General features: G+C 44.5%; 1 protein-coding gene across 1 annotated transcript in view; it reads right to left on the bottom strand.

Annotated features, from left to right (window-relative positions):
* SLC35E1 (solute carrier family 35 member E1) overlaps positions 1-23,362 on the bottom strand; it is a 52,571-nt gene that overhangs the window by 7,066 nt on the left and 22,143 nt on the right. The window contains 6 exon segments of the mRNA XM_029614206.1: positions 1,794-2,039; positions 8,548-8,594; positions 8,597-8,627; positions 8,629-8,673; positions 9,786-9,923; positions 11,308-11,378. Coding sequence (XP_029470066.1) covers positions 1,794-2,039; positions 8,548-8,594; positions 8,597-8,627; positions 8,629-8,673; positions 9,786-9,923; positions 11,308-11,378 — 578 coding nt within the window.

The raw sequence follows: 23,362 nt of genomic DNA, 5'->3' as shown, positions 1-23,362 counted from the left end.
GTACTGGTGGAGAGTTGTTGGAGGGTTTTAAGGTGCTCAAAGAGTTGGGCCACCACATCCCACACCCTATTTCTGAAGAGATTCTCCCCAGTACACAGCCCGTCAGCGACTCGTTCCTGCACCTCCGGTCGGAGATCCGAGGCCCACAGCCATGCCATTCTGCGGGCGCCAATTCCCACTGCAGACTCCCTTGATGCCATCTCAAAAACATTGTAGATCACTCGGACCTCTTGTTTTCTGCACTCCAGGCCCTTATGCACCAGCGACATGAGGGTGTCCTGCTGCTGCAGAGACAGCTGTCGGCCACCTCCTGCACTTGCTTCAGAATGTCCTACAAGTACTGGATCATATAGAGCTGATAGGAAGCTATGCAGGCAATGAGCATGCTTCCCTGAAACACATTTCTCCAAAAAGCATCTATCGTCCTTCCCCGGGGGCACAGAGGAATGGGTCAGAGAACACTTGGCCCTTTTGAGAGTGGATTCGACCACCACCGACTGGTGGGGCAGGTGACGCTTATCGAATCCAACACCTTTCTGGACGAGGTAGACCCCGTCAGCCTTCTTGTTTTTGGGAGACACTGTGAGGGGGTGTGTTCCCATATCCTCAGCAGCAGCTCAGGACTACCACGATCTCCTTAGAGGGCTCCACGAACTGGAGGATCTCAAGCATCTCAAGCATTTTGTGCCTGGCATCCTCCTCTATCAGTAACTGAAATGGGGTGGCTTCTGCCATCCCCTAACGAACCCTGCAAATGTTAAGTCCTCAGGTGGAGACTTACTTCGCTCTTCTGGAGGAGAAGGGTCTGATGGGAGATCCTCACAGCCTTTGGAGGACTCTGTGGTGTCATCCCCCCAGAGGTCATAGGGACCCTCATCTTCGTCCAGAGGTGCAGGGACCAGCAAAGCTGGACGGGGGGGGGGGGGGGGGGGGGGGGGGGGGGGAGAGAGGGAGGTTTCTACAGGCTTCGGCGTCTGTCACCCTGAGTGGAGCTTCCTTATCCAAGGAACCAGCTATGGTCACAGTATCGCTAGGGGGAGGCTGCGGTGTCCCTACAGGCATCAATACCGGCCAGGGAGCAGACGCCAGCTGGGTCGGTAACGCACCGATGAGCACATTGAGCTTCTCCAGCAGCGGTTCCAGGACAGGCTCTGGTGCCATCAGTGCCACAGTACCGATGGAGAGGGACCCCGCGAAGACACGTGGTATAGAGCATGCTTAGTGTGCCAAGTCCAAAGTTCTAGAAACTTTGACATAAGTTTTCCATGTTGGGGCTCCATCTGATAATGTCACCCATGTGTGAGGACCAACATCCTGCTTGTCCTCAGAGAAATAAAGTAGATTGATCTCAAAGAAATGATAGCGTGGCAAGAGCTATAAATCTTGCATATCATGGCTCAGTTCCCTCCTCCATTATGTTACTTGGCCTTTACATGCTCCATATTGTATTTCTAAGCTCTTTGCTGCAGGGACACGAATCTATCATGTGCACAACCATGTTTGCTAATGGTACTCTGCAGTAATGAACCATTCACTTTGTACTCTAGGTTAAAAAAAAAAAAAGTGCTATGCCTGGGACCAACAGACAGTAATATCTGGAACTACACTGTGAAGTACAACCAACTACAGATGACCAGCATTTCTCACCTTCCCTTGGATTATCACATGGCAAGAAGGTAGTGCGGCTGTATGGATCTCTGCTCCTCTTTCAACCTAACCATATACGAGCAAGTTTCACATAACAAAGCAACCCATTTCATTAACTGCCGGCAGTGCTCTATAAACACACTTACCTTGTTATATAAAAACACTCCTAGGATAGCTGTCATCATACCCAGGACATTACTACCAGTAACCGGATTCTGCAGCATTAGGAGTGACACTGTGATGACCATAATCCTTTTTGTGGCATTGGCAACAGAGTAACTCAGCGGACTAATCAGATTCAGGATGCTAAAGGCGATGAGGTTCTGGGCAAAGTTGCAGGATCCACTGATTATCAGCATCATTAAGGTCCACGGCCATTGGGACAGCACACCCTAGGAAATGAGCAAGGAAGAAGCAACAAAGGAGGTCACAACAAGTTGCCCTGAGACCCATCCATATCTCTCCCCTCAATTTTACCTCCATCGTACGAACTGTAAACATTTTGAAAACCCTTTTCCTAACCATAGTTAGATTTTGTCCCTATTTGTGGATAAAATAAGCCAAAGTAATGTGGCAATATAGAGTGCGAGGAGGTGCTCAGCCAAACCCATTGCTTGGTTGGCCAATGTGCCTCGTCTCTCCACTCCTTCCCTCATTTCTCAGTCCTCATACTATATATGCATGCTGTGATGCTCCTATGAGATAAGAGACAGAATCAGAAACATTTGTTTATCTAAAATGTGGCATGTGTGCTTCCTTCTTTAGTTAAGTTTCCCTAAGTGACCTTGTAGCACCCCTAGAGTTCTTTCAGTACCTCAAGCATAAATCCTCTGAAAATTATGCATAAATCTCAAATTCTACATAACTCTTAAAATATAACGGGCAGAGGGCGGTGATGTCACCGGACAAGATGGCAGCCTGAAAAAGAGCTCCCGAGCACCTCGAGCCTGAATCTGATTGAATCGCTCACCATCCCTCACTAGCAGAGGAAATCTCTTTGAGCAGGGCACCCCACGCATTGTACCTTCATGACATCGAAGCGAAAAGGCACTGATTTGAAGCAATACTCCTATTCTAAAGGGGGAACGGGCTAACAGAGCAAATGGATCCCGAGTCAGCTGGATCACAGAGCGGAAATGATGGAATGCAAAACAATGACCAGTCTTTGCCGCCCTCCAGGGATGAATTTAGACAATGGTTTAGCGATCTTCGTAGAGACATGAAGGACAACAAAAAGGAAATGCTTGAGAAAATGACGGAGCTCCGAGAAGAAATGGCGGAGATAGGCTGTCGAGTGGATGATTGCGACACCTGCATAGACGCGCAGGCAGACAAGTTGGACAAAATACAGGCACAATGTGACACCTTCACTCAAATTACTACTACTCTCCAAATTGGAAGATCTAGAGAACAGGAGTCAAAGATGCAACCTGTGATTTCAGGGGGTCCCCGAAATAGAGGCCTATGTGGACTGCCACGAAGTAGTGCAGAAACTGAGCGCCTTTTTTCTAGCGCAAATGACAGAAGGGGAACAGCCAGAACTTAACTCACCGAAAGAAACTGAACGGGCGCATCGGACTCTGGGCCCACGTTCAGAGAACCAACCATGAGACATTATCGCATGTTTTTTACGGTGCCCGATCAAGGAAAGAGTGCTCACCGCAGCGAGGAAACAGCAGTCACGGCAGTGGGAATCCCAATCTATTTTGGTGTTTTCTGATTTGTCCCGCTGACTTTTAAACATCATCAGGAATTTCAACCAATTACTTCGGTGCTCCAGAAAGAGAACCTAAGGTATCAATGGTTGTTCCCACACTGGATTGCTATCACCATTCGAGGCAGTACTTCAAGAGCCAACACCCCTATAGAGGCAGCGGCCATTTTAACAGCAACAGACTTACAGATTAAGGCACCCGTGCCCAAACCAGTGCGCGACAGCATTGAGACACCTTGCTGGCAGCGGGTAGAGAAGGGGGGGGCAAAGACTACGCCGGAAGACAGGAGCAAACTCGTTGCCAGCGGCAGAGGGCCACGGCTGACCAGCGATTGTTACATCCCTGGGGAAGATATATTTGTCAAACTCCTTAATGCAAGCCTACATCAAGTGAGGAGCTGCAATTCTCGGATGTCCTGCGAGAGCATAGTATATTTTTGACTTTCTAAGAATGTACAGAATAGACTGAATGCTGGTGGGGGAATGGTGAGGGATTCCACATGCTATCATTGAGTCAAGGGGAGATCACCCTCATGGCGACATGGCATGAGTAGAGGGGAGGGGGGAACTGAAAACTCAGGGGGTGGGATGGGTAAGTATAGGCGGGGGGGGGGGGGCACATAGATAGGAATCATGGGGTAGCCGGTAAAGGTATGTGGCAATGGGCTGAACAGGGATCTCTTCTGCCACTCAAGCAGCGCTAAAATCGGGTATATTGGACTCCAAGTACTATGGGTTGGATGAACTATAGCTGATGGGGACCTGCGACCGTTACTTATGTCTTTACATTTTCTTTCCCTTAATGTAAAGGGTCTTAGTGCCCCGTGTAAACGGCATCTCTTAAAGCAGGAAATTATGGATCATGGGGCTATATTTTCCTACAGGAAACCCATTTAAAGCGGCGGTATGAGCACCTCCTCGCCTGGCCTTTATTTGCTTATAGATTCTATTCAGCAGCGGGTAAAATGAATAAATATGCTAGAGTAAGTATATTGTTCAAGCAGGGCTTTGATTGCACAATACACAGCCATGTGGCTGATACTAATGGTAGATTTCTGTTGGTAAGGTTCGAATATCAGGGGGAAATGTATTCTTTATTGAATATATATGCACCGAACACAGAATTTTTTTTTATCAAGTTGACCAGTTACTAAAGAGAGAAGGGAAGGGTCTTCTTATTATTACGGGAGACTTCAACATGACCCTACAACCACATCTTGATAACTCTGGAGGGGGTAATTTGGGAACTGGTTCCGCAAGGAAGAGGCTGAAGGCTATATCTATCTGGATATAACATCTGGATATATCTGGATATAACATCTGGATATATCTGGAATAACATTCCCTCAGGCCTCAGATTAGAACCCTGCCTCTTAACGTTCAGAAAAAAACTCAAAACGTGGCTATTTCATCAAGCCTTTGCTGACCCTCCAGACAATCTCTAGTCACCATTATTCTCTCCTGGACAAATTTATCCCCTCCCAGACGAATGGTTTGCTATCCTCTCGAAAGATGGACTTCCAGGTTAAAGCACCTTAAGCTTTAACCCACATCCTATACTATTATGTTACAATACTTCCTGCCTTTATTTTTTTTCCAGCTATTTAGCTTCCAAGTTCTACACCCTGTTGAATGTAACTTTACCTTTTTCTCCTCTATTGTTAATCACTTTATTTATTGCTTCAGTTATCCTTGTTATATGTAAACCGATCCGATATGGTTATCACTATGAAGGTCGGTATAAAAAAGTGTTAAATAAATAAATAAATAAATATATTGGCCAAATGGGATCTTACTGGTATTTGGCGCCAGCACCACTCACATACCAGAAATTACACATTTTTCTCTACCCCACATCAATCTTATTCCTGCATCGATTTTTTTCTGGTAGACAAAATGTTAAAGGGGAGAGTCACACAGACGAGCGTAGACCCTATTACTTGGTCTGACCACACCCCGCTCAGCATGGAGCTACGCAATCATATAGATAAATCAGGGTTTCGTTCATGGAAACTAAATGACTCACTTATAACAGACGAGACTTTTTGCCAGCAACTTCACAGAAATCTCTCTGAGTATTTGGCCCTTAATGTAGGGGATCCTACAGTGGTGTAGAAATGCTTGAAAGCGGTGGTAAGAGGTAGGCTAATAGCGAGGGGGGTCCTTGTTAAAAAAGCAAAAACAAAGCGCAAAACAAAAGCTGCTTGATGAGACAGCAGAACTGGCAGCGACCCATAAAAAGACACTATCCAAACTTTAAATAAAATAAATACATCTATACAAGGTTACAGAATGCCAGAAATGAGCTACAGGTGATAGCTGAGGCCGAGTTACAGGCTCGTCTCTCGTTGATTCAGAAAGAAAATCCTGAGTGAGGTAACAGGTCAGGGAGATTGTTAGCTAGATATCTTAAACACAGGATACAGCAGAATCAGATCTCAGAAATCAGACATGCCGATGGTAGCTTAAGGACCTCGTCCCCTGATATCCGTCAGCGTTTCCAGCAGTTTTATGGGGCTCTATATGAGGCGAACGGGCATATAGCCCCAGAGCAAATTGCCACTTATCTTAAGGACATTAAGTTGCCTGTCCTCTCAGACGAGGAGACTGCTTAACTGGATAGGGAAATTACAGCCACAGAAATCCAGCTAGTCATTAAAGAACTTAAAACCAATAAAGCCCCAGGCCTAGATGGGTACACAACACAGTTCTACAAAATATTTTCTCTCTCTTTACTGGATCCCCTGAGAGCGGTTTTTAATGCACTCAAGAAGGGTCAACCCCTGGGAATGAGGGCTAATGTGGCTGGAATAACAATCCTGGAGAAGCCAGGGCGAGACCTCACATATTGTGGGTCGTACCGGCCCATTTCTTTGATCAATGTCGACCTGAAGTTGTGTACAAAAATCATGGCAAACCGAATGACTAGGGTCATGACTAAACTTGTACATACAGACCAAGAGAGATTTATACCCGGTAGCATGGCAGCAGGCAACATCCAAAAAATAGTGGATTTGATTTGGTGGGCTAAAAAAGACTATCCCCACTGTCTTGTTATCAGTGGATGCAGAAAAGGCCTTCGATATGGTGCACTGGCCTTTTCTGTTTAGCACTTTGAAGGCGATGAACTTTGGTCCCTATTTCCTTAATTGGCTACAACAGTTGTATAACTCTCCTATGGCGAGAGTGAAGGTCAATGGGATTTACTCAGAAGCTTTTACCATACATAGGGGAACTCGGCAGGGCTGCCCCCTATCGCCATTACTGTTTGCGTTATTTTTAGAACCCATGGCCATTAGGATATGCAGATCCCTGGCGATTAGGGGAGTTATCATTGGGAAGGGGGGAATACAAGATGTCTATGTTTGCTGACGACATCCTCTTCACTTTGACTCGCCCTGAACATTCACTGGCGGGTGCATTAGCTGAGTTACAAATGTTCAGTAACGTGTCCAGCTTTAAACTCAATGTGGAGAAATCGGAACTGCTGAACATTTCCGTGCCAGTTGCTGATCTACCAGCCCTGAAATCCTCTTTTCATTTCTGATGGGCTCTAAGGAAGATTAAATATTTGGGGGTATACTTAAGTAATGACCCTGGTGAGTTGTATTAGCTCAATTATCATCTGTTGATTCAAGCTATCTTCCAAGATTTAGATAGATGGGCAGACCTTTATTTATCATGGTTTGGCAAGATATCTTCGGTGAAAATGAATATATTGCCTAGGCTCGGCTATTTATTTCAGTCTGTCCCAATACATATTCCCACAGCATTATTAAAGAAATGGCAACAGAAAATGTTCTCCTATATTTGGAAAAGGAGGCCTCCCATGGTTTCAAGTGCAATTATGTATAGGCCTAAACTGCGGGGGGGGGGGGGGGGTGAATGCCTATTTACTCTAGATTTACTGCTCCTTGTGGCCACACTGAAGGAGCTTGGACAGCAAGGTTCACAGTAACCCTGGAGCAACTAATTCCACCCAGGCAGGTGATTTCACTCCTGGATTATCTGTTCTAGGAGGAATTCACACGAGTGGAAGCCATACCACATTCATTCCTGAAGGAGTTCCCCAGTATGAATGGAATAGGGAATAAAATAAGATTAACTAATCCAGAACTGAATGCAGGAGTAATTAATCCAGAAGAAAGGGTGTGTGTGTGTGTGTGTTAATTGGGAAGTTAAAGCATCCCAACCCAATGGATTACCACAGAATGGTATCAATCAAGCAGTTGGAAGGTTTGACTTGCCAGACCTCTGCTCCTCTTTTAAAACATCCAGTTTTGAAAACTCTACAATTCACTGCAGTTGAAGCACATTAATTTCCCAGAAATACTCCCTGTCACTGATTCTAGTGCTGGGAATGTTGGTCTCCTCAAACAAAAACAAAAAAATTGCATTTTACTGCCTGGATAGGGTACCTATGGCCAGTAATTGCTCTGTTGATTACAGACTATTGGGTAGATTTTATAAATCTACACGCGCGCGAACAAAAGTATGCCGGATTTTATAAAATCCGGGGTCGGTGCGCGCAAGGGGGTGCACATTTGTGCGACTTGCGCGCACCGAGCCCTGCGCAGGCGGCCCGTTCCCTCCGAGGCCGCTCTGAAACCGGAGTGGCCTCGAGGGAACTTTCCTTCTAACCCCCCCCCCCCCCGGCCCTATCTAACCCTTCCCCCTACCTTTGTTGCTAAAGTTATGCCGGCCTCTGGCCGGCGTAACTCTGCGCGCACCAGCAGGCTGCTGGCGCACCACCACCCAACCCGGGGCTGGTCCAGAGGCCTCGACCATGCCCCTGGGCCGCGCCATGCAGAACACGCCTCCTGGAATGCCCCAAAAATCATGCCTCCCACCCACACGCCCCCGACACCCCCCCTTGCGAAGCCCCGGGACTTGTGTGCGCCGCCGAGCCTATGCAAAATAGGCTCGGCGCGCGCAGCAGGGTTTTAAAAGGGTTACACGCGTATCTTATGCGCGTAACCCTTTTAAAAATCTGGTCCTTTATGTTTTTAGGGTAGCTAGAGTTACCCTGGGGTAAAATTAAATCTCCCACTGAAACCTAGACATGTTAAAACACATGCATGGAACGCATAGGTTTCGTACAAGCAAAGCAGTGTGGTCCCAACCATCCCATCAGTCCTATCTCAGCAGAATATTAAACAAAATCAGTGTCTTTACTTCAAACTTACCAAGTCACTCTCTACTAAGAATGAGGAGAGATCCAATAACACCCAGTTGGAATCATGAAAAAGATAGCATGACAACCAAGGCAGGTTCAACAATCGAAGATGATGGATCCGTGAATCCCTCAGCACCTGAAATACAGAAATCCTGTCAGGTTTAATTTACTTTTTTATTGCGATATGGAAGTAAATACATTTTTTTTCACAGGCTTTGTCTAAACTGTACACTAAAGGCTCAAGACCAGATGCCTCTGAGCACTGGAACATTTTCATCAAGCCTTGTTCTTCTATAGTTTCCCACCCCTAAAGCATTCTGGATTTTGCAGTCTTACTGTTCCAGTGGAAGAGCTACAAATACCAATCCCAAAACGCTTTGAAATAGCCGGGTAAAAGAGAAACAGACCCCGACAAAACTCTCCCACAGCTCCAAGGTCTCTCTTAGCAGGGGATGGCAGAGCTGTGCCGGCACAGCACTAAATCTGCCTGCACCCACAACTGTTTCAGTGATATTCCTCATAGCTGGTCAGGGTGGCCAGTTACTTCCACAGACTATGAAAATCAGGAGACACTTGGGTGTGAAGTGACAATGTCACTTCTCAGGGATGGGATTAAAGGGAGGAAACTGAATGATCTTTCTACAAAATACATTTCAGTAACCAGTTGAGATCATGGGGCAGGAGCAGTCTCCCTCCCCCCTCAACCCACCACCTTGCCTCTCCCCATCTCTGCTCTCACATGCTACCCGGGTTCTTCAACACCTCTGACTGCAGGACAAATAAAAATTGGACCTCTTGGAAATGTTGCATTACAAGGCCCTGCCGTATATTTACACAGGGTTTTAGCTGGGGGATTTATCCTTCTGCTTGAAAAATATAATGACAATGGTAAAGAAGTCATTAAGTCCCCTTCACTCCCCCACCCAAGTCATGCCAGTTTTAAAGGGTTGCATTGGGCAGGCAATGTTATGGACCTCTCTGCTTATGGCACTGGCACCCCCCCTGCACTGAGAGGCTGATACCAGGTGGGGCAGGGAGGATAAACTAAAGCACCAAGCCAAGCCCAGTACAGCAGAATAGCAGGTCCCCATCTGCATTTCTGAAATAAGCTTTCTGCATTTAAAAAGAAACACCATTAAGCTTCAATCCAAACAGAGGACTGCTTTACGCAGTAACTTTACTTGGTTAAAGGGGGCACGCTGGCTTTTGAAGACAGGCTGTGTGCCTGGTGGTGAGCGAGTCCTTTACCTTTTTGGAGAAAATGTTTTGCAGTGAGAAGCAGAGTGTGGCGGCCAGAGCACTGATAAGCCCCCACACATCAAATGAGAGCTCCGTGACTGTGGCCAGAAGGACCCCGCTGATAATGGGGATAAGAGAGAGATAAACCTGAGAGGAAAAAAGAAAAAAATAAAGGAAAAAACTAGCAGGCAAGGAGTCACCCTTTTGCAATGCCAGCACTTAATACACAAGGAACCCTGAAATCTCACAGCGTGCGGCTCAGTTATAACTCTGCCAGTCACATCTAGGGTGACCAACAAGCTCCCCATCCAAGGGTACAGGCTGAGCCAGGACTGCTTTTATTCCACTGCCTCGTGGAATTGTTGATCCTACTGTTTCTTCTTGACATCTTCCCACAATCTGAACAACTTCTCAAGGCTTCCACAAAAATCACAGCAAACCAATACTCGATGTCCAGAAACACATTTTTCATATCCATATGCCTGCCGTGACTGCTTGGCCAGGTGGCCCATCTTGATGATGTCATCACACCCCTACTGTATCTCCACTCTGCTCTGATTCCTAGAGCAGAAGTCCCTCCCTGCATCCCCTGACCCCCCCCCCCCCCACACACACCACTGCATCTCTAACTCCTCAGCAACATGTCACTAAATCTGCCAGTCACCGCTGAGAACAAGGGATGGTTCGGAAGAGACCTGATGATGCAGTAGTCTGTTCTTAAACCCGGCGGGGTGGGTGGGTGGGTCTCTAGGAGCTGCTACCAAAATTAATCACAACTATTTGAGTATTTCTACATGGTTATGACTCTTGGCTGGGATTGCTTGCACTAGTCCTGAAAGGGGAGGAAAACCCCAGAGGAAAGTGTGCACAAGCTGGTAGGATTATGTAAAATTTTATGAAAGTTTTTTAACAACGGATTCTGTGATTACAAATGCTTCCAAAGAAGGAATTGGTCTTTTCATTTATAAAATCTTCTAAAAGCGTTATCTATCAGAGTACAGAAACGTTTATGAGCTTTCTCCTACATCAGAACAACGCTGCCTTACCACTCCCTTATTTCTTAGATTTCCTCTCTAACCTCTCTGCACCCCGTACCGTCCAGCTACGCCTGACGGTAGGGACACTCCTTCTGAAACTCTCCTGCAAGGTCACTCTTTATGCCTGCGCTCAGCTTTGCATGTACCAGCGCAAGGCATGTCTGGGGCTCCGATGCAGAGCCGCTCTTCGGCTGTGCTTTTCTTCATGCTTTACGTGCTGCACGAGGCTCAGTCTAACGAGTTCTGCACTTTCCTTAAGAGTCACAGAGGTGGGGGCAGCTACAGGGAAGCTTTCATAGACCTAAGGAATTAAATGGGGAGAGGAGCCGGGAAGACCAAAAATTAAAAAGCTATTCCTCCTTCATTTACATTTTTTAACTGCCAGGCAGAATGGCGCAAAAGAACATGCTCAGCTAGAAAAGCTGCTTTAGTGCAACTGATGCCCACACGCTCAGGCAGCTTTCTGGATTCACTGTTCCAACTGCAGAGCTTACCTTTGTTGTCTGCTTCTCTTTCATGATCAGCCGGGACAGCAGGACCACCCAGATTGGCATAGTGGCTTTTACTGAAAAGAAAAAAAAAGGGGGGGGACTAGTACAGTGTTGGGCTGTGATACAGATGCAGCCCGCAGCCCCTCCCCTTCCTTGCTCAGAGCGTCTCCAGGCTACAGGAGGAGCTCTGAATTCACAACACCTTATGCCTCCTCAGATGGGCGATACTGTGGAACAGCAATTAGGTGCGGGCTGACCTAGAGGTCAACTATGTAGGTCACACCAACCCAGAGGGATCACAGCACAAGCCAAGGCAGCCAGTGAGGCCAGCTTGCGTCGTCTAGGCCCAGGAATGTGACTGTGCAGCATCAGAACCCACTTACCATAGGTGGATGCACCAAAACCAGCTCCTGGTCCTCGACCAGCACCATCAACTCGGCAACACGTTCCCACCAGTAGGAAGATTACCAGTAGCAAGAGGGTGAAACGTTGCCCACATAAAAGCTAATTATTAAGTACAATTAGAGGCTCTTGGTGAACACCGATCCTTTTGTACGGAGTCCACATCTCCTTTAGACCTAGCACATGCCAGATTGCTCATGCCATTTCCTCCTTCCCTTCATGATAAGGGTAAAAAAAAAAAAGAAAGGGAAATTGTGAAGCTTTGCAGCTCTTTCATCTAAAACCGTGATTTCTAAACCTGTCCTGGGAAACCCCACAGCCAGTCAGGTTTTCAGAATATCCACAATGAACACGTATGAGAAAGATTTGCAGGCAATGGAGTCAACGCATGCAATCTCGGGCAAAGCCATTGCCAAGATCCTGAAAACCCAAGTAGTTGGGGGGTGCCCCAGCACAAGTCTGGAAGGCTCTGATCTAGAATGCGGGGAGTTTTCCCTTCCCAAGAGACAACCAGCGACCATGAGGGGCAGAGGCAGTGCACAGAGGATCCCTGTGGGGAAGGTGCACTGAGCATTTTTACCATAGACGCAAAATGGGAGAAAACCCTTACTACTTCAGGCACCTGTGTGTGATTTTTGTCACCCCATCTCTTCGCCAGGAAATAAAGTCTGCAGCAGCTCCTGCCATACCAAGAGCAAACAGTAAAACCAGTTTTACCAAAGTAGAGGTGACAGTTTATGCTAATTTCACAATGCACTGACCTTCTGAAGGGAAATGTACCACTCCACACAAGCGAACATAAACCTCTTGAGAAAGTTACCACCTGCAGCTTTGTAGGCTGACTTTATACATTTAAGCAAACTACAGTACTTCAGAACTAGGAAAAATGAAGTCCTTACATTACTGTGTCCATAGGGAAGGGGGGGGGGGGAAATCCTGTAAACTGTGCTTTGTATGGCCAGGCTACACCGTCCTTGCTCGCCTTCCTTTCTCTGTGTCTAACGGAAAAACACAGGCAAGTCATGTCTAACACACAGATTACTTGGGACACATGCATAACTCCTTATTGGTGCTGCCAATTTAAGGCTGAACAGAACTATTCAGGAGCTAAATAAAATGGAGAAAATTGGTCTTCCCTGTTAAATTCCCTTTCCTTTAGCACTGTTAGCCCACTTCTTACAAGTGGAGACAGAAGACAACTTTTTCCTCTGAGCTCACCCCTGTCTATAAGGAGGTGTGGCCGAAGGCCAGTTAACAGGAACCTTCTGGCAGAGCAATGGGACAAAATGAACCCAAACTCTTAAGGAGAAAGGGGGGAAACATCCAACACATTTCATTCTTTTCTCTCTCTTTTTTTTTTTTTTTTAAAGAAAACAGAGGGAATGTGAATCACTCACCACAGAACAGGCATAGTGAGTTCATAAAGAAGTAATAAAGAGTATACATACAAAGCAAAACATGTACAGGCAGTCACTGTATTCTCGGGAGGCTGCTGGACTGGTCTAGAAGGACTCAAGGAAAGGACATTAACAGCTAAGACCAAATTTCACCTGCTGTATCTTCCTGCTAAAGCAATCCTTACAAATAGAAGTTACCCAAGCTGCAACTAGACCGGATGGAAGGAAGCCAAGGCTGCCTTAAGGACTCCCGATCCAAAGGCCACATCTACCTTGGTTTGTAGGTCTGGCCTGTAATATTTAGTGAAACGATGCAAGGACGACCCATGGCGAAGCTTGCCCCCTCATGGAATGTGCATGGAACATTCCAGGTGCTTGACTACTCCTGAGCAGAAAGGCTGATATGATTGCTTCCTTAATCCACCTGGTCAACTTGGCCTTGGAGGCTATTTTTCCTTCCAAGTGACACCGTACAGCACAAAAGCTTGTCCATCTTCCGGAAGTCGTCATTTTAGATATCTTAGGAGCATGCGACGAACATCTAGGAGATGGAGCTTGTTTCGATATTTGCTGCTTCTAAAGGCTGGGAGAGATACAGCTTGATTCGAGTGAAAAGGAGACGTAACCTTGGGCAGAAAGGATGGGACCAGTCAAGAGGTGACCAAGTCAGGTGGAAAAAGTAAATAGGAGTCTCTACATGAAAAGACCTGTAGCTCCAAAATGTCATATGAAAGGCCACCTTTAAGGAGAGATCATCTAGGAAGGCCTGTCTCACTGGGTCAAAGGGAGGATCCACTAGGGCTCTGAGAACCAGATTGAGATTGCCCTGAGGGACTACTGGCCTAAAGGGAGGCCAAATATGTTTTACCCCTCATAAAAAAGTGGACTATATCTGGATGCGCAGCCACCTGAAGCGCCTTAATTGGGGTCACTGTAGCAGGATATAACTGCCACCTGCACTTTCAGAGAATTAGCTGCTAGGCTTTTAAAGAAAATCCAAGATATATGAGATGTTTGCCCTCCAGGGGGAGACTGAAATCAACGCAGAATCCCTCAAACAGCGCCAAATTCAAATATAAGCCAAAGAAGTAGAATTCTTATGTGCTCTTAGCATGACTGCAGTAACTAATGGGGAGTATCCCTTCCTGCACAGGAACGCCCTTTCAAGAACCAGGCAAAATGGAGCCAGATCTTCCATCAGTACTGAGCCCTGCCACAACAATCGGTGCTCCTTGGGGAGATGCAGAGGGGTCCTGGACAGCAGCTTTATTAGGCCGCATTCCATGGTCTTCTCAGCCAACCCAGGGCTATCAGGATTACTGTTAAAGGGTGTCCCTCTATCCTCTTAGCATTTTTCCTATAAGGGGCTAGGACGGGAAGACATATAGGATACTGTCCTACGGCCAATGCCTGATCAAGGCATCTATTCTGCTTCCCTCCACTGGAGGAAATAACTGCTGGCCTTGGCATTCACTCAGGTTGCCAATAGATCCATGAACGTGGGACCACATCGTTCCACTATCAGCTGAAAGGCTACCTGATGGCTTCCCACTCCCCAGGGATCTAACCTTTTTCTGTTGAGAAACGTCTTGGGTATTTTCTCATCCCACAATGTAGGGCACGGACAGGAGGAGATTTCTCTCTGCTCATCGGAAAAGAGGGGCTGCTTCCTCTGCCATCATGAGGCTGTGAGTGCCCCCCTGCTTGTTCACGTATGCCAGCGCTGTGGCATTATCTGAAAGAATTGTGACTGCCATCTTTAAGCATTTTATTTAATGAATTACTAAGGTAATGCAATCTGTAGGACTCTAAGTGTATTTACCACTATGTTGTTGCTTCCCCGGAGCCCATAAGAGAAGAAAACTATACAGGAACATGAGGCTTCCCAGCAATAAGAGGAACAGACACAGGATGCCCATGTTCAAGGTTTATTCCAGCTATTCACCTGAGCCCTCTTCATTTCTTTTCTATAAATAGATGTTTAATTCTCCCAGTCTGGAATTAGCCCAGTTTTGTATCCCCCATAAGGTCAGCTGTAACTAACTGTGATTTTCTACAAAAAAAAAAAAAAAAGTTTCGTAGAAAGGTACCAGATAGGAACCAACATCGGCCTCCATTCTCCACTCTGGCTGCCGTGGAGAGAAAAAAATAATTAGGTGGCAGTTCAAAAAGGTCCCAGGTTGGCAGAAAATCAGCAAGAGTTCTAACCCCTGTATCGTACAGGTTCTCAGTCTCAGGCAACAGGCCAGGGAACTGTCAGCTCATGACCTAGACTAGAACCCACCAACATCACACATCTTTTCCTTGAAACCCTGGACAACAGCAGCTCACACTATCCCTACCCCAATCCTGAAACCCCGGGCGACACAGGATCACACTATCCTCCCCCAATGCCAAGAAAATACAGGAATTCACTCCCCACCCCTGCATGATACAGGATTGCACAAGCCCCTCCACCCAGAACCTTGAAGTTGCACTACCCCACTCCCAGAATCCCTGATCGCACCACCCCTTCCACCTCAGAACCCTGGGCAACACAGGTTCACACTACCCCCATTCTCCCCGGTGACACAGGATCACACAAACCCCCAGACACACACTCCGCGTAGAGCAAAACAGGATCACACTACCCCTACTCCCTCCCAGGTGACACGGGATTGCACTATCCTCCCCTCCCCACTCTTCTCTGGGCAACACAGGATTGTACTACCCCCACCTCAAAAAATAGCACTGTCCCTCCTTCCCACCCTGGATGTCACGATTGGACTCACTCTCCCTCCCCCTTGGATCACATTAACTAGGTTGTTGGGGGGGGGAGGGGGGGGGAAGAGTTGCAATCCTCGCTTTTATTCTGTTTTACTTAATTTTTATTCTGGTTAATATTTTTTCTATTAAATTTTATCCATTTACATTTATAATAACTGAAAGAGAGAATCAAAGAAAATACATATCCAGTTCAAGGGTAACTACACATTATTACGCTAACATGAACTAGTCCACATTACATTATGGAAGACCCACAAAAAACAGGAAAAAATTCAAAAAGAAAGGAAATGTCACAAAACATTTATCTAGTTGTAAACTCGTTATCCTACAGCTTTCTCTCTAATAAAAGGTCTCAAGATGAAGAGGGTCCAGAAACACAAAATTCTTTTAATAATTAACTAAGCCCTTGCATGGATATTTGAGGGGAAAGGTAGCCCCTAAGGGTAAAACCTTGTGTTTCAGCTGCAGGAGCTACGTTTTGCAGCATAGAGTGACCTGAGACACATCAGGAAAAGCCTGGACCTTATGCCCACAGAAACAAATATCCTCCTCCTTGCAAGTCTTCTCCTGGAGAGCAAAGGGAAACCGAGAAAGCAACTCTCACGGGTAACATCGTCTATAGAAGCCTCCAGGAATTCAGAAAGTGGGGGGGATTCTCCCTAAGGAAAGGGTCCATCCCACCTTTTTCAGGCGCACCAGTCTTCCTATATGAAGCACAGAAACATCTTTGACAAAGCAGGAATTTTACCATCAGGAAATAGCATAAATCAATTAAATATTTTTTAAATAATTCATATGCAGATAGTAATCGTACGAAGGAAAATTCAATAACTGAAGATTCTTCCCCCTAAACTTTAATGTGAGCTGCTGCAGTAACCTGCAATGTAGAAACCTGGGAACCCATAGTAATCAAAGAATTCAATCTCGCTTCATGTTCTTGCAACTTACTTCCTTGATTAACCTCTGTATATCAAGGAGTTACCTCAGGGTTCTTCACCCAACTCAGTCTTGCCATGTGGAAGTAAAACGGATGATAGTGGAACCCTTGCATTAATATTATCTTCAAAACGTCTGATGCAGAAGATGTAACCACTCACCCTGGGAGAACTAGATATCACAACTAAACCAATCTCCTCCCCAAGCTGGAGTGGATTATTATGAGATAGCTTCCCCGAGGAGCAGCCATATTAGAAACAAGCAGAGGGCCCATGCCACGAGGGGCAGATTCTTCCGACAGAGAAATAAAGATAAGAACATGAATAAAGAACAGAAGACCTGAACACCTCCCTTATATGCTATATATATATATATATAATTATATATATATATATGCCCAGTGTTCATAGGAAATCTGGAGGGCTCGGATCCGGGGACTCTGAAGAAGACACCTCTGGTCTGTTCAGCTCATCCAACTAAAATAAGCAAATGCTATGCTTAATATAGCCCTCTCTGCAAGTTAGGTGCTTCAGTTTGCACTTTACCCAGCAAGGCATTTCTCTTCCAGTCCTTTGATCTCCCATTTGGTAAAGACCTCAATTGTTTAAACTTATTATTAGTTCATTGGTTATGGATACTAGTGTTTAGTATTTGATCTTCCAGAGTGATAAGAATTACCAAGCATCATGGCCTTGATGTTCCCAAGGACCACCAAATGATCCTTGGGGCCATCCCTACTCTTTATCAGCACATTGGTGCCAGGAAGTCTCAGGAATGAGGGAAGAAATGGTAATAGTCTCATGCCTTTGTACCATCCCTGCACTCAAATCATATGCAATATAGTGATTTCATACTTATCAATCATTGGAGTCTGTTCTGATCCATAGCTGTCTATTCGCGTTAACAAAGTCTTCCAGAGATCTAACTAGCGTGCCTAAAATTATCCTTGTACACGTCCAGAACCATACAGTAGGGCTCTTGGAAAACTTTTCCCCCCCCCCCTTTTTCTACATCTAATGAATGAGGAGAAAGAGGTCAAGGCAAGATGTATGCTACTCTGCACCCCCCAGGTCCAATGGACCATCGTGTCTGGCCTGTTCTAGTGTCTACCCGGCTAGGGGGGCAATTGGGGAGGCTTCTTCAGGGGCTGCACTACCTCCCCCACAGCCTCTGAAAAGTGAAGGAGCGCCGGATACTCCCAGCAGAGGTGCATATTTACCTGTATTGCTTTATGTACAGCTTACTGTGATACTGCATTTAATGTTGAGATACTTTTGCTGATCTATTAGCCATATATTCACAACATTTAGTAAACTAAGTTTTGTTTCATAGTTGGTTTTTGCATGTTCCTTGCCAGAATATAAAATATATCTCCACACGACCACCGTGCACAGGACGAGCTCTGAGATGTCGTCAACACTCCAGTGGTAAATGGGAGGGAGAGGGGCAAAACTCCAGCACCAGCACTCTCTCCCCTCTTGGCACAGGTCCCCATTGAAATGCCATAGCCCTGCTTTGAAGCATTTGTGTTATTTTTCTTGCAGTATTTTTTTTTATATCTAATCTCTTATGTAACCATTTTGACAACAAAACATAAAAAGATAATTACATCATTATACAATAACTGATTCAAGTAACCATACCTAAGCCCACAACTCCCTCCCCCTCCTATAAAAAATGCCCCATCCCTTGTGTCCATCACTTAGTCTAAATCTAAATTTAAAGACCTGGCATCGACCACTTCCTACACCACCTTTGCCAATCATCCACATTTATCAGAAGGTAAAAAGTTCTTTTGTATTGCAGGAGGTAGTGAAGTCACAAACACCTTCCAGATATGAAGGAAGGGGGCTTTAATGTGATAGATTTATACTCGATACATAGATGAGCAACCATCCTAGACTTCCATGTCAACAGACCTGGAGGGTCCAAGTGCAGCCAGTTACACAAAATACGTTTCTTAGCAATGAGACGGCACTTGAGCAGGAATAAAAGGGAAAGGTTGTCCAAGTCCACAGACTCCAGCCCCAACAAGCATAGCGCAGGAGAGATATCCATTCCGATATCCAACGACGCTGCTGCCTCACGCATTATTTTTATCCCCAAACAGACTGAACAGCAAGCACTCCCGCAACCCACGGCAAAAAGCAGCATTTGCAGGACCACATTTCAAACACTCAAGCTTTCAAAGCTCTGTAGGAAGAAACAATTGTTCTATGAAGCCGTTTCAATTGCATTTCAAGCAATAAGACATTTTCAGTACTTTTAAACATACTTCACATATAAGAACTTCAGAAATTTCCAGATCTATATCAGACTCCATACACTGGACAAGGACTGTAAATTTACCTATGGTGTTGTGAATGCAAATATTTATATAATACTGACAGAGAATATGTGTAAATAACATTTGGAAAGCTCCAGTTGTATACTGAAAGGATTCCAAGTTACATGTAACGTGCACAAAACCTTATATGTGGCAGCAAACTAAAAAATGTGCTGGAGTTAGCCCCAGTTTCGCAATACAATAGGCAAAAATACATTTTATCTTTAAGATTAATAAAATCATAAAATACACTGCGTCCTGCTGGATGTCATTTCTTATAGATAGCATAGTCTTCTACCAGGTGGAAATCAGGGTTCCCCAATTAAGGTAACATTAAATGATACATCCCAAGGCAAGCCTCCTTTCCCTGAATAACTTTCCACGAATATCTAATGGCCCTAGAACATGCCACTCTCTCGGGAGCTCAGCCCTACGGGCATGTAGAATACCACTGCCTAGGAAACCAAAGATCTGAGAACAGAAAGCCTCCCAGGTATCTTGCTAAACATGCATTATAAAGCATTAAGTTGGGGAATCCTAGGCCGCCTTCATCTTTTGGGGATCATCACCTTTGTCATTCTCAGCCTCACTCTTTTACCTCGCCATAAAAAGTAACTGCAGACGTCAATAGTAAGGAATCTTCCTCCTTTATTGCTGTATTTTTATACGATTATTGTGTTGTACGTCACCTAAGCATGTTTGATAGGCGAATTATACATTTTTATAAGTAATTAAATAGGCCCCAACCTTTGTGCCAATTCTTGAGTTTCCCCCCTTTATCCTGTCAGCACCTTCTGCTTCCTGACATTTCTCTTACTGTCCTTCTATCTAAGGCAGTTCTTCAGTCTTCAGATTGCATCCCAAACCCACTTCCCCATCTATTTTATCGCCCCTCCCCCCAGCTCTATGACTACTGACGCTCTCTGTCAATACCTCCTTTCATTACCATTCTCTTCGCCTAGACTGTAGCCCTGAGGCTTGGGTGCGGGGAGAGGGGGACGGTTTCATGCACTTGGGAAAAAGAAAGATTACTATCATCGTCATCTTTTAAACACTGGTTTGTAAATTAAATGCCCAAATGTTTTCTAGCATAATAAATAACGCCCCATTTCCATGGAACAGTCCAGGAATGGCTACAAAGCCTCTACCCCTCAACCCTCAGTTGTCAACTCACTGACCAAAATTATCCCTGCCCATCTGCTACTGCTCTACTCTAGAACTTAGGGCCCAAAACATGGACCAGGAAAAACAGAGGCACCTTATGCCAAAAGTCTGTAGACGACCTAGGCACCCAAGTGGGAGGAAATCAAAGCCTGGTGAGATAAACCTAACGAAACATAGAAAACCCACTGTTCCCTCCCAAGAACCAAAGACATGGGAACGAAACGTCTGTCTCATACACTGAATGTCCGTTTCCTTTTTTTTTTTTAAAGAAGGGAGCTTATTGGGTTTTAAATATTTGGGGATTAATATCTCTGCTAATATTATGAATTTATATAAGGCTAATTACCCTCCAATATTCACAAAAGGAGTAAAAGTAATCTCGAAAAGAGGCAAAGTAACCCATCTTTGTTGCCAAGCCAGATTAATCTGATTAAAATCATGGTGTTGCCTAAACATCCTACAAAATGTGTTCACTGCACTGAGGGGACAGATTTTGTCACTTGGAATAAAAAGGTACTATGTATTAAACACATAACATTGCATTTGATAAAAGGCTGCAGAGGGTCTTGAGCTTCCCAATTTATACAATTATTATATAGCAGCAAGACTCACTTGTTTGCATGGATGGACAAGAGAATCAATATTCACTATCTCATGTAAAAACTAGAAAAAATACAAATGGGCGTCCCCACAGTAAATTCAATATATGTAAAAGCAGTAAAGAAATTATACTGACAGAGGATGGGATGACCTGGTAGCCTCAGACAGTGGGATAAGATAAATCACAAAAATATACAGAATTTTACATTCTGGGAATAAAGAACTCTCTACAAGTAGAGAAGAAGCCTAATGGTTACAGGGGTGGGCTGCAAAACAGTAAAGCCAGGATCTGAATCCCACTCCTTGTGACCTCGGGCAAGTCACAAAGTCTCAGGGACAAAGATTGTAAGCCCTCTAGGGACAGTGAAATATTAAAATACCTGAAGAGCCTGAAAGACAGAAAATAAATCTAAAAAATAAAGTACATACATTAAATAAAAATTGTTATAATAGAATGCTGGAATCAAGATCTCCAGCTGAATCTGGATGAAATAGCCTTGTAGGAAATATAGTGCTCAATACCAAAGTTATCCGTAAATAAAGAAAACCAAGAACCTATGTACAGATTATTACATCACAGCTATCAATATTCCCCCTTTTTCTTTCCCCCCGAGATTCAGCAACTCGAGCCTCCTGTGCAGGATGCGATGAGGAGGCAATGGTACTTATATAGCTGGCGAAGCTGTAGAGAAGTTGAAAAATTTTGGACAGAAATATGTAGGGATAATGAAGCAGTTACACATACAAGAGTAGAGCAGACTCCTCAGGTTTGCCTGCTAGATAGAAGGAAAGAGCAAACCATGTTCAAAAATCTCAACTGATGATGTCTCATCTGTTTCATGCAGGGCACTTAACTATTGCATATTTTTAGAACACCTCACCTAAGCTATAATATTGGTATAACATATAGAGATTTCTACAATGGGGCAGATTACATAATGATTAAAGGGAAATCAGTTATTTATTTAGACATTTTATATACCGTTTCAAATGCAGATCACAACGGTTTACAAAAGTAAAATTCATATTATAGATCAACACAACAGGGAATTATATAAGTCTAGTTTGATGTTCTGATACAAATTAACTAAGGGCTAGAGCATCAGGCTAGTGTTACAGAAATTCTATTTCAATTATTTTTACATACTCGTCAGTAAGTTGTCTTAGGATACTTATAATCTCTCGTTACTTATTATTATCTTTGTCCTTGTTATTCTAGTCTCTGCGTTCTGATGATTTTTTTTAAGGTAAGATTATATCCATTTTTGAATAGCCAAGTTTTCAGCTCACGTTTGAATCTCTTTCTTTCTGGTATCAATCGTAGTCTCAGGTAGGGAATTCCACAATTTTGGGCCTGCTATGGAAAACACACGATCCCTTATTTGAGTCAGGTGTGTACTCTGTATTGTGGGCACAGTCAATAGTCCTTTGTTTTTGAGATCTTAATGTTCGTTGCAGTGTGTATGGTTGTACTGTCACGCCTATCAGACCAAGGTTATCAGTGTGGCTGATTTTAAATATAGATTTGGTATTGTACTGGCAGCCAGTGCAGTATCAGTGAGGGTGTCATGTGACCAAATTCTTGTTCCTAATAAAAGTCTTGCTGAGACATTTTGTAATAACTGTAATGGTTTTAGTAGACTTGTAGGAAGGCCTAGTAATAGGGAGATACAGTAGTCTACGTTTGAGGAAATTAAGAGTCTGTAGAACAGTACAGAAGTCTTCGAATGTTCGTAGTGGTTTCAACCGATGTAATATGCGCAACTTGGCACAGCCAGCTTTAATTAATTTATGTGCTTTTTCATTGTAAGGTTTTCATCTATCTGGAAACCTAAGTCTCGTTCTTGATCTGAGGGGGTAATGTGAAAATTACCCAGGTCTGAGGAGTGTTTGTGTGGAAATGGCGAAGACCTATTTCATTGATGAATGGTTGAAACGTTGCTTGTCTCTGTGGAAAAGTAATCTGATGTCGGAGTATTGTGACAATATAACCTATTACTCTCTTTTCTGTACAATATCATGTTATAATTGTTATTCTGTGAGTCTTGCTAAATAATAAAAATAAAGATTAGATGGGAAAGTTTGGGTCATCTTCCTTCTCTATCCCGCCTCCCTCCTTCCAGTATTTGGGAGGTGACTCTCCACATGTAAGAAATCTGACTTTCCAATTCTCCAGCCATCCTTAGTAAACAACAACAGACTAAAATAAATAGAAGAAATTACTATTTTTTTGGGTTGCAGGTACATAAAAAAACCCAATATCCTGAAGAAAAATAGAAATTGAATACTAGGCTCAAACAAGAGAAATCGTTGGTGGATATAAAGTATCAAAACTATTGAGAAAAGCTTCTTACGATGGTAACTTGATATCCAACTGAACAAGATGCCACAGGATATAGTAAAGGCAAAATAAAGGGACTGAACAAAGTTAGAGAAGAAAGATTGGGGGACATCACCCTAGATTCGG

The sequence above is a fragment of the Rhinatrema bivittatum genome, chromosome 8 (genome assembly GCF_901001135.1).
Source record: "Rhinatrema bivittatum chromosome 8, aRhiBiv1.1, whole genome shotgun sequence".
Taxonomy (NCBI): Eukaryota; Metazoa; Chordata; class Amphibia; order Gymnophiona; family Rhinatrematidae; genus Rhinatrema; species Rhinatrema bivittatum.
This window is presented reverse-complemented; position numbering and strand designations above follow the sequence as displayed.